Here is a 12,780-nt window from a genome sequence, read left to right as displayed (position 1 = left end):
TTCTTACCAGGTGTTGCTCAATCTTTTCCTTAATTATTCTTTCCATTAATTTTCCTGTGATGCATGTTAAGCTTACTGGCCTATAGTTGTTTGGATCTGCCCTGTCACCCTTTTTTATATAATGGGATGATATTTGCCATTTTCCAGTCCTTCAGAATCTCTCCAGTTTGTAGTGTCTTCCTAAAAATCTGTTTCAAAGGGTTTCTATCTGTACTCGTCAGCCTCCTTAAGAACTCGAGGGTAAATATTATCTGGTCCTGGTGATTTGTTTGATTTCAGCCTATTTAATCTGAGCAGCTCTTCTCCTTCTTTAATTTCCAAATCCCTCAGTACCTCCTTAGTAGTCCCTGTTACTACTCTGAGGTTATCCACTTGCTCACTTGTGAACACTTCAGAAAAATGTAAGTTTAGGGCATCCGCTATTTCCCTGTCTGTATCTTTTAATCCCCCTTTACTATTCCTGATGTACTTGACCTCCTCCTTGACTTTTCTTTTACTACTAAAATACTGAAAGAATCTCTTCGGGTCGTCTTTCGCCTTATCTGCTCTATTCCTTTCCAACTGTCTTTTAGCCTCCCTGATATCCTTCTTGATGGTTGCCCTCATGTTCTCATCCGCTCTACGATTCACTTTGCAGTCTTTAGTCTTATATGCCTTATTCTTCTGTTTTTCCTTTGCAGCTTCTTTTTTAAATCTTTAGTAATCCACTGTGGAGACCCCCCACAGGCTCCTTAACAGAGAGGTGATCGTACTTTTAACACTGCGGCTCGTGGACATCCAGAAGTTTAATTCTTCATGGTATTCCCCACCCTTGCGTTTGGCGTGCGGAGACTCCATCGTTTCATCAGGTGGGAGAGAGCCCCCTTGGTCACTTTGGCATGTGGAGACTGTTATTTCATAGTGCCGAGGGGGCTGGATTGCAGAAAAGAGCAGTTGGACCCTCGGTATGCACCCAGACACTCCCTGATGGTAGATCCACCCCTGCTTCTGGGTCAAGTGACCAATCAGGACTCTAACTGCAAGGGCACCTCCCCTCCCTCCCTCCATCTCTCTTTCTCTACCTCTCTGATATGCTCATTCCTTCCCGGAGCCAATCCAGGTCACGGCACCACTTGTTCCTGCTGATATAAGCCCCCAATGTGACCTCTTCCTCTCATATGCTTGTTCTTCCTCAAACCTGTGGTCTGAAGGAGAATTCCTCTAGGTCAACTAACGAGTCAGACCACTTTGCAGTAGGTTGGCTCTCGGCTACCCGATGCTCTTCTCCCAAGTGAATCCCGGTTACAGAAACATTTCAATCAGGGCAACCTCCTCCATTTAGGCGCTCATTCTCCTTCCAAACAATGGTGGTGGGACTCCAACTCAGGGAGTTGGGGTCATATGATTACAGAGCAATCCTTTCAGCCAATGGAGATAAAGGAGAACTCCTTCGGCCCCCCACTGCCAATCGGGCTTCTATCCACGAGGGTGCATCTTTGCATCTCGCAGAGCAGTGGTCTTGTAGCGGTCGTCCCGTCAGTGTTGTCTTTGCTTCTTGTTGTCTCCCCTTATTGGTTTGTCTGTCTGTTTGAGTGTGTTTGATTTGCCTGAAAATGGGGGTAAGATCTGCACCTTTAAGGGAGAAGACATACTATGGGCTGGCCAAAGGGGACGAGCTAAAAAAAACAGGAAGCCCCCAAGCAAGGAGGGGTTTTCTAACATCAGAGGACCCCAGCAGTTGTGGGAAGAGAGAGAAGCTTTTGGCTGAAGTAAATACACCCTACTGGGATGGAAGGCCTGTTGCACACCACCATGTGGAGGATACCTGTTGGGAAGAACTAATATGGAGGAGTGGGCTTCCTGCAAGCTACAGAAGAAATAAAATGGGCATTTTTGTTTTTTCTTCTTTACGGCTTCCTCCGATGGTGCGTGGACTGGCATATCATTGTGATGAATATCTGTTGGACTGCTAACTGTCGTTGGTGCTGTTTGAATCTCTGACTGCGTGAATTAATTTTTGAATGGCACCCCGCGGAGTGGGTAGGCTGCCTCGAATCGTAACAGAGAAATGAGCAGAGTGACGTGACACCCGCCTTGTGTGAGTGGGATGCTGGCACAGTGCCCAGTTGTCTCTGCTGGGAATCTGACAGCCCATCTCACTCGGCTGCTCGTCCTGCCTGAGGTCACGTTGGCGGGACTGGAACTTATAGTTTTCGTGATTGCATAACAAACCTTCAGCTCGATGAGCTAAAAGAGACCTCCGACGGGCAAATCTGGATTAAGACCCCCTACCCACAGACCCCTCTCCATCACAGAGAGTTGATCATACTTTGTTAACAATGCTGATCGCAGACACCCGGTTGTTCAATGCCTCTCACAGTTTTCTCTTTTCTTGCGATTGACGTTTTGCCAGACAGGGTCATTTTTGGCACATGGAGACTTCTTTGTCGTTGTTCATTGTGTCATGCAGTGGGACCCTGGGCCCGCACCCAGAACACCCTGATGGTACATCTAGCCCTGCCTCCTGGGTCAAGTGACCAATCAGGACTCTTAACAGCAAAGGTTCCTTCCACCTCTCTCTCTCTCTCTCTCTGTCTATATGCTACACTCACTCCTTCCCTAAGCCAGTCCCGGTCACAGCCCCATTACTCCCTGCTGATAAAATCCCCCCATTGTTACCTCTCCCTCTCACTTGCTTGTTCATCCTTGGACTTGAAGTCTCAGAATTACCAACAGCGCTAGCTAAGGCAGAGCCCCTCAAGGTCAATTGACCAATCAGGCCCACCGTCCACCTCCTCAGATGCAGACACTCCTCTCCCGAGTGAATCCGCGTCACAGAAACATTTGTCTCTGCTGAGGAATTTGGCCGGGTGACCTGACCCACTTAAGTGCTTTTTCTCCTTCAGACAGCAGTGGTGGTTGGGGAGGTGGTGGTCTTATGATTGAGCTAAAAGAGTACCCCTTGCTTTTGTCTACACAGATGCCATTCTACACATTATACATTATACACACTTCTACGCAGTGGTGTGCTGGGGAGGCAGCATAAAGAAGAGAGACGCCTCACGCCTGGACAAACTGGTGAGGAAGGCAGGCTCTATTGTAGGCATGGAGTTGGACAGTTTGACATCCGTGGCAGAGCGACGGGCGCTGAGCAGACTCCTGTCAATCATGGAGAATCCACTGCATCCACTGGACAGGATCATCTCCAGACAGAGGAGCAGCTTCAGCGACAGACTGCTGTCACCGTCCTGCTCCACTGACAGACTGAGGAGATTGGTCCTCCCACACACTATACGACTCTTCAATTTATACAAGTTATACAAAGTTATTGTCTGTCTGTATACCTACATTGTTATCGGCATTGTTATCACTGCTTCTGGAGTATGTGAATTTCCCCTTGGGATTAATAAAGTATCTATCTATCTATCTATCTATCTATCTATCTATCTATCTATCTATCTATCTATCTATCTATCTATCTATCTATCTATCTATCTATCTATCTATCTATCTATCTATCTATCTATCTATCTATCTATCTATCTATCTATCTATCTCCCTGTCTTTCACTCTTAGCCTCACCGCAATCCCTCCTCTTTTTACAGAAGTCATGCAGTTTGACAACACCCCCCGATTCTGCTTATTTCTCCTTAGAACAGCAACACTGGGACTCAAACTTGAGTTCTTGGGAATAAAGACCGCCCTTGTGAGACTGTGCAGCTATTGGAGAGCTCCTCCAGGTCAAGTGACCAATCAGGTCTCTAACTGTGAGGGTTGCTTTGACATCACAACAGGCTCTCTCTCTCTCTCTCTGCTACACTCACCCCTCTCCTGAGTGAATCAGGGTCACGGCACCATGTGTATTTGGGGACTTGTTCTTTTGGTCTCCAATCACAGAGCTATCCTTACAGCCAACAGATATGAAGGAGAACTCATTCATGCCCAAAGAGCCAGATATGCTTGAAAGAGATTTCAGTTGGGGGGTTGGGGGGGGGGGGGGGTTAGCAGTTTTGTAAAGTACTGTGCGGTGAGATTTTTCAGGTGAGGAAAAGAGAAATGTCGAGGTCACATTTTTCTACTCAGTAATTAACCCAGCAGAGAGTGACAACATATTAATTGACACAATTTCACCAGACTGTGTACATGAGATAATAATGACCCTTATACATCTATAACAGAATTCAAACACTAGAGGGCAATGTGGTCAGTGATGGCCATCAGTAACAGAATTCAGACACTAGATGGCGATGTTGACAGTGATGGCCATCAGTAATGGAATTCAGACACTAGATGGCGATGTTGACAGTGATGGCCACCAGCAACAGAATTCAGAAACTAGATGGCGATGTTGTCAGTGATTGCCATCAGTAACAGAATTCAGACACTAGATGGCGATGTGGTCAGTGATTGCCATCAGTAACAGAATTCAGACACTAGATGGCGATGTGGTCAGTGATTGCCATCAGTAACAGAATTCAGACACTAGATGGCGATGTTGATAGTGATGGCCATCAGTAACAGAATTCAGACACTAGATGGCGATGTGTCAGTGATTGCCATCAGTAACAGAATTCAGACACTAGATGGCGATGTTGATAGTGATGGCCATCAGTAACAGAATTCAGACACTAGATGGCGATGTGGTCAGTGATGGCCATCAGTAACAGAATTCAGACACTAGATGGCGATGTGGTCAGTGATATATCTGTTTCAAGTTAAGGTTGTTATTTCAGTTAAGCAAGGCAGAAATTTCAAGATCAGGTAGTTCTAAGCACTAATGATGGTGCTGGAGGATGATGTCATGTTGCACATGCAGGTTAAGAATTTTACCGGACTGTGTACACGGTGGAGATAATGACCCCATAAACATATAACAGAGTTCAGGCACTAGAGGATGATGTGGTTGGTGATGCCACCAGTACCAACATTCAGACACTAGGGGGTGATTTGGTGGTGACACTGTCAGTGACAAAATACAGACACTAGAGGGCACTGTCATCATTGTTAACATCAGAGATGTCATTTTGACATTAGAGGATAATGTAGACGGGGAACCTCTGTTTTAAGGTCAGGCTGTTATTTCAGCTAAGAAGACAGAAGTTTCAAGATCAAGTAGTTCTATAGGCTAATGACAGCACTGAAGGGTGATGACATATTGCATGTTGATTAGCACATATAAGTAAAAATTTCACTGGAGTCTGTACATGGGACAATTATGACCATATAAACCCTTTCCAGAGTGCAGGCACTAAAGGGCGATGTGGTCGGTGAGAACATCAGTTACAGATTTCGGACACTAGAGGGTGATGTGGTCAGGGATGCCATCAGTAATAAAAGTTTGTCAATGAGATGATGATGTGGTCTGTGGTCCTATCAGTGAAATAATTCAGACACTAGAGCGCTATGTAGACAGGGGTAGCACTGTTTTAAGGTAAGGCAGTAATTTCAGCTAAGAAGACAGAAGTTTCATGATCATGTACAGTAGTTCCGTACATTAATGTTGGTGCTGGAGGGTGAATGCATGTTGCATGTTAATTAGCACTTGCAGGTAAGAATTTTGCTGGACTCTGTACACAGGGCGATAACAACCCTATTAAACATATTACAGACTAGCAAAATACCCGCGCTTCGCAGCGGAGAAGTAGTGTGTTAAAGAGGTTATGAAAAAAAAAGGAAACATTTTAAAAATAACGTAACATGATTGTCAATGTAATTGTGTTGTCATTGTTATGAGTGTTGCTGTGTTTTATATATATAAAATACACACACACACATATAAACATATATATACATATACATATACACATATATATACATATCTACATATATATATATATATATATATATATATATATATATATATATATATATATACATATACACATCCACATATCAACATATATATATACACATATATACACACACACATGCTTTATGGGTGATGATTGTTTTACTCTTTTTATCTTTATTTTATTTTATTGTAGAATCAACTCCTATCTGCGCACACCAGGGCGGCCGTGGGCGGATGCGTATGGTGTATTCACTCCATGTTATCGTGCATTGCGCTGTCACTGGTATTTTGATAAAAGAATTTGAACAACATATAAGAAGCGTATAAATTATTAAACAGTAAAACATTAACATTTAAGAAGTAAAGTTACATTAAGTACTACTGCAGTGCCTTCGGGTATACCTCATTTTTTCTTTGCCCATTACATGCTTAAATGTATACATTTTTTGGTGCACCTACCCGAGAACACGCGACATATAACCGAGCGTGGGAGAAGCATGGATTTTAAACACGCGTTGAGTTCATCTGCTGGTCTCCCTCGTGGAATAACTGGTAATGTTTCACTAAAATCTACAGCGAGTAAAACGACATTACCTCCTATTTTTTTTTTTACGATCTCTGAGATCTTGCTTTTTTCGGTTCAAGGCTTCATAAGCTTTTTTATGTTGTATGGTGTACTTATCACAAACCATCATCTTTGAATGTTGCAAGACTTTCGCCTTGTATGTAGATCGGAGTAATTACATTCATTGCATTCCTAGTCTGAATCACAATCTGATTGTATGGGTGGTTACCTGGCACTGTAGGGTTGCCACCCGTCCTTTAAAATACGGAATCGTGCCGCGTTTGAGAATGAAATTGCGCGTCCCGTTTTGAATCGATACTGGGCGGGATTTATCCCGTATTTTTTTTATCATTTTTTTTTTAAAGCAGCGTCTCATGCAAATCATCCCACACGCATTTTATGAAGATGCCTCCTTTCCTACTTTTGATTGGGTAATACTTGATGTCATCGTTAGTTTGATTGGTGTTTTTAACTGTCCAGTGAGGAGGGCGTGTCTTTTAAGTAGAGTCTGCAAAGTGTTGGCACTGAGATGTGGCGTCAGCGCCAGAGTTGAAGCCCTTAATGTTGCGGTCAGCAAGTCGGCTAACATCCGCCATGTGCCATCTTTCAGTTGCGAGAAGCAGATCATAGAATGGTTGAAACTGTTGCCCCTAACGTTGCGCCACGGCGTGTGGTTCGTTTATACCTCGTGTCTTCTCATTAAACTTTTATCTCGCGAATATGTTATTGCAATCCGCAGCGGGAGCATTTCTATAAACTTGATTTAAACTTACGTTTTACACCGTGCTTTGTTTCCCTTATGAACATGCTTGTATGCTTAACTCGCTCCGTTCTCAATTGTTTAATTAATTTTTTGCTCTTCGCTGTTTGCGGCTGTTCCTCCATTTCTCCCTACTTCGTTCTTTTATCTCGCGAATATGTTATTGCAATCCTTAACGGGAGCGTTTCAATAAACTGATTGAAAATAGTTTTGCATTTACCTTTTTAGTAAAAGGCGAGCTTTTAAGCCTGAGAAATCACCCCGTAAATGCACACGTTTAATTGGACATGTGTTAATATGTATGGTTACACAGTATTAAAAGACAGTGAACAACATCAGTTACCTTTCTTCCCGCGTTTGATAAAAGGTGAGCTTTTAAGCCTGAGAAATCACCCCGTAAATGCACACGTTTAATTGCACATGTGTTAATATGTATGCTTACACAGTATTAAAAGACAGTCAAAAATTAACGTCATTTACCTTCGTTCCCGCGTGTGACTCGTGCTGTAAATGTCTTCCTTGTTTTTAGTTCACGTGATTACGTAGGAGGCGTGATGACGCGATACGTGACTCCGCCTCCTCCATTACAGTGTATGGACAAAAAATATGTTCCAGTTATGACCATTACGCTTTGAATTTTGAAATGAAACCTGCCTAACTTTTGTAAGTAAGCTGTAAGGAATGAGCCTGCCAAATTTCAGCCTGCCAAATTTCAGCCTTCCACCTACACGGGAAGTTGGAGAATTAGTGATGAGTGAGTGAGTCAGTCAGTCAGTGAGTGAGTGAGTGAGTGAGTGAGTCAGTGAGGGCTTTGCCTTTTATTATTATAGATTTCAGTCGCCAGGGGGTGATGTGGTCAGGGATACTGTCAGTGACAAAATTCAGACACTAGAGGGTGCTGTCATCAGTGATATATTTCAGACACTAGAAGGCGATGTAGACACAGATGCCACTGTTTTAAGGTAAGGCTCTTATTTCAGCTAAGAAGACAGAAGTTTCATTATCATGTAGTTCCGTACATTAATGTTGGTGCTGGAGGGTGATGGCATGTTGCATGTTAATTAGCACTTGCAGATAAGAATTTTACTGGACTCTGTACACAGGATGATAACGACCCCATTAAAAGTATTATGGAGTTCAGACACTAGAGGGCGATGTAGACAGGAATACCATCAGTACCTGAATTTACACGATAGATAGATAGATAGATAGATAGATAGATAGATAGATAGATAGATAGATAGATAGATAGATAGATAGATAGATAGATAGATAGATAGATAGATAGATAGATAGATAGATAGATACTTTATTAATAGAGGGTAATGTGGTAATGACACAATCAGTGACAAAATTCAGACACTAGAGGGCACTGTCATCAGTGATATATTTCAGACACTAGAGGGTGATGTGGTCAGGGATGCCATCAGTAATAAAAGTTTGTCAATGAGATGATGATGTGGTCTGTGGTCCTATCAGTGAAATAATTCAGACACTAGAGCGCTATGTAGACAGGGGTAGCACTGTTTTAAGGTAAGGCAGTAATTTCAGCTAAGAAAACAGAAGTTTCATGATCATGTACAGTAGTTCCGTACATTAATGTTGGTGCTGGAGGGTGAATGCATGTTGCATGTTAATTAGCACTTGCAGGAAAGAATTTTGCTGGACTCTGTACACAGGGCGATAACGACCCTATTAAACGTATTACAGAGTTTAGACACTAGAGGGCGATGTAGACAGGAATACCATCAGTACCAGACTTTACACACTAGAGGGCAATGTGGTGGTGACAAAATTCAGTCATTAGAGGGCACCTGTGATAACATCAGTGATGTAATGATGTAGTGATAACATTTTGCCTGAAGAAGGGGCCTGAGTTGCTTCGAAAGCTTGCATATTATAATTTTTTTTAATTAACCAATAAAAGGGGTTGTTTTGCTTGACTTCTCACAACATAAGGCAGTTATTTCAGCTAAGAAGACAGAAGTTTCAAGATGAGGTAGTTCTGTACATTAATGGTGGTGCTGGAAGGTGGTGACATGTTGCATGTTGATCAGCACATGTAAGTTAGAACGTCACTGGACTTTGTACACAGGGCAATAATGACCCTATAAACGTATTATAGATTTCAGACACCAGAGGGTGATGTGGTCAGGGATACTGTCAGTGACAAAATTCAGACACTAGAGGGCACTGTCATCAGTGATATATTTCAGACACTAGAGGGCGATGTAGACACAGATGCCACTGTTTTAAGGTCAGGCTCTTATTTCAGCTAAGAAGACAAAAGTTTCAGATCAGGTAGTTCTATAGGCTAACGACAGCACTGAAGGGTGATGACATGTTGCATGTTGATTAGCACATATAAGAATTTCACTGGACTCTGTACATGGGACAATTATGACCATATAATCCTGTACCAGAGTGCAGGCACTAAAGGACGATGTGGTCGGTGAGAACATCAGTTACATATTTCAGGCACTAGAGGGTGATGTGGTCAGTCATACCATCAGTAATAGAACTTTGTCAATGAGATGATGATGTGGTCGGTGGTCCTATTAGTGAAAGAATTTAGACACTAGAGGGCGATGTAGACAGGGGTAGCATTGTTTTAATGTAAGGCAGTTATTTCAGCTAAGAAGACAGAAGTTTTAAGGTCAGGTAATTCTATACATTAATGGTGGTGCTGGAGGGTGATGGTATGTTGCATGTTAATCAGCACTTGCAGGACTCTGTACATGGGATAATAATGACCCTATAAACATATTACAGAGTTCAGACACTAGAGGGTGATGTGGCAGTGACACTGTCGGTGACAAAATACAGACACTAGAGGGCGATGTGGTCAGGGATACAATCAGTAACAGAGTGAAAACCCTCGAGGGCTATGCGGTTGGTGATAACAGTTACAGAGTTCAGACACTAGAGGGCTTTGTAGTCAGAGATACCTTCAGTGACTGTGTCAGGGACGAGAGAGGGATGTGGTTGGTGATGCCATCAGTACCAGAGTTCAGACACTAGAGGGCGATGTGGCGGTGACACTGTCGGTGACAAAATACAGACACTAGAGGGCACTGTCATCAGTGATAACATCAGTGATGTATTTCAGACCCTAGGGGCCGATGTAGACACAGACACCACTGCTATTTCAGCTAAGTTGACAGAAGTTTCAAGATCAGGTAGTTCTACGCACTAACGACAGTGCTGGAGGGTGATGACATGTTGCATGTTGATTAGCGCAGCGTTTCTCATCCTTTAAATATTTGCGACCCAAGTTTTCATAACAGTTTTAATCGCGCCCCCCCTAACTTTTTTTTGAAAGGAGCCCACTAATACCAATTTGTTCTTTTTAAATTAATGATACATCATAGATGCATATTTTATTATACCTACTTAACTTTTATCGACATTTATCTAACTCTATATTTGTTTTTCTAGTATCAGAATGTAGTTTAAGTTAATTTGTTTTGGTTTCAATAGATGTATTTTTCATATTTTCTTGTTTTCTTTTTTTCACATCTTCGCGCCCCCCCTTTTTGTTACTTCGCGCCCCCCTAGGGGGGCCCACCCCACAGATTGAGAACCGCTGGATTAGCACATCCATCCATCCATCCATCCATTTTCCAACCCACTGAATCCGAACACAGGGTCACGGAGGTCTGCTGGAGCCAATCCCAGCCAACACAGGGCACAACGCAGAAAACAATCCCGGGCAGGGTGCCAACCCACCGCAGGACACACACATATAAGTAAGAATTTCACTGGACTCTGTACAAGGTGCAATACCGACCCTATAAACGTATTACAGATTTCAGTCACTAGAGGGTGATGTAGTCAGGGATACCATCAGTACCAGAATTCAGACACTAGAGGGCGATGTTGCACAGAGACTATCAGTAACAAAATTCAGCCAATCAGGTGTATGTTAACAATCACGTGTTGAAAAACCCCCGCGTGGAATTTTATAAATACGCCTCATCTGAGAGTGACGTCAGGCGAGGGCACCGGCGACGGGCAACTGTTGTCATCTGATCGTCAGCTAAAGCACGTCACGAATAACGTCAAGTGCTCAATCAGCGGCATCCTGGGACATCCGTCTTGGACATCTTTAACTTTTCGTAAGCCTTTTCCTAAAGACTATATACGTCCAGACTTTGCTATTTCTTTTATGCCTTTCTCTACTGGTGGTATTGCTTTTTACGAAATGCCACGTTGCTTCCATACTTTGTCTTCATACCTGGAGTAATGGAGGTAGTAAGGAGCAGTGAGGAAGTGCCATATGATCCAAGCTGTGAGGTTCATCAAGCTGCGGATGAAGAGCTCTGTCCAATAATGAAGAGTGCGTTTAAGTAAGACATTGATAAATGGCCTATAGCCTTGGATGTTGAGCTTTTGCATGTTTGAATATTTTCTTGGAGACCAAAAGTAATATTTAGGTCTGAGATACGATATCTAAAACGTTGCACGTTTTTGGTGCCTATGATAAGTACGTCACTAGGGGTACCAGGGAGTGACGGACTATGTGTGTGTGTTACTCATGTGTGGGTTCAAGTGCTAGTGAATCACATGCTGTGTGTATACGTCTTTCATATGGTGCTTTTGTGGCGAGGGTCTCTGTGTGTGTTCATCATAAGGGGTGATGGTAGACCAACCCGGTAACAAACCCGAGGAGCCCACTTACCCCTGAAGAACTCAAGTACAGGGTAAGTAGGTGGAGATATCATGATCACACACACACACACGCGACAGATCCTTAAACATTTTGTCTGAAATGTAAGAAAGCGGGCCGACCGTGGAGGAGAGGAGAACAGAAGAAGGTTGTGATGCTTTGGAATAAGCCAAGCAGGGGCTGGGGTGGTCCAACGTGATTTTAATGACCGTCTTTTTATAGCACCTTTCACATATGGATTTGGGTCAGTGCTGTGAACCGAACCATAAATATGGCAGATTTCAAGCCACTATTGGACTGACATTGGCTTCCAGTATATAGCGCCTTTCAGCATCCCAAGGCCCTGAATCCATTCACAGCTCTAGTATTATTAATCTCAGTTAAACACTTGGCTTGCACTTTTTATATTAAAGTGACGCACAGAAGAGGTCACCATGAAGTGGCATGCAGGCAGGTAAATTCACTCATCCCAAGGTACGGATTGGACCAGCAGCCTTAACTGCTAAACCCCCCCGATAAGACCACCGTAACATGTGGGAGTCTCATCTTACCTTGATAAGTGCTGCACTTCCAGGGTTTGATGCAGTTCAGGCCCATTATATCTCCAAGAAGAGGTGAAGGGCAAAGTGTCTGTAGAAGCCCCCTGACTACATCCTGCTCTGGTGGGTAGAGACAGACGGGTCCCGTTGGTCAGATCTCCCGAAGCCCTTCGGTCCCAACTGCCGGTGCGGTGATCTCAAGAAAAAGAACAAGAAGAAGAAGAGCGGCATGGACCGTAAGCCCACCGGTCTCTGTAGCCCACCCGCTCACACACTAAGCCGATTCCAAGCTCTGCTTTAGCCCGCCGCCGCGTCCATCAATAACTGGACGTTAGCATCTCAGTCAGGATGGAGCCCTCCTAGCAAAATGAAGAGCACCCCCCCCCCCCACCACCTTTAATTAGCCGCGGCCGATAGTGGCATTACGGGAAATCCAATTTGCCTAATGCACCTTTTTTCATTAGCCGCTCATTGACG

General features: G+C 43.5%; 1 protein-coding gene across 1 annotated transcript in view; it reads right to left on the bottom strand.

Annotated features, from left to right (window-relative positions):
- si:ch211-247j9.1 (rho GTPase-activating protein 24) overlaps positions 1-12,484 on the bottom strand; it is a 55,759-nt gene extending 43,275 nt beyond the window's left edge. Inside the window, exon 1 of the mRNA XM_051934213.1 lies at positions 12,316-12,484. Coding sequence (XP_051790173.1) covers positions 12,316-12,361 — 46 coding nt within the window. The 5' untranslated portion in view covers positions 12,362-12,484. The remainder of the gene's footprint in view (positions 1-12,315) is intronic.
- Positions 12,485-12,780: the final 296 nt, after the last annotated feature.

This window comes from Erpetoichthys calabaricus, chromosome 11 (genome assembly GCF_900747795.2).
Source record: "Erpetoichthys calabaricus chromosome 11, fErpCal1.3, whole genome shotgun sequence".
Taxonomy (NCBI): Eukaryota; Metazoa; Chordata; class Cladistia; order Polypteriformes; family Polypteridae; genus Erpetoichthys; species Erpetoichthys calabaricus.
Note: the sequence above shows the minus strand (reverse complement) of the source record. Positions and strands in the feature narration are given on the sequence as shown.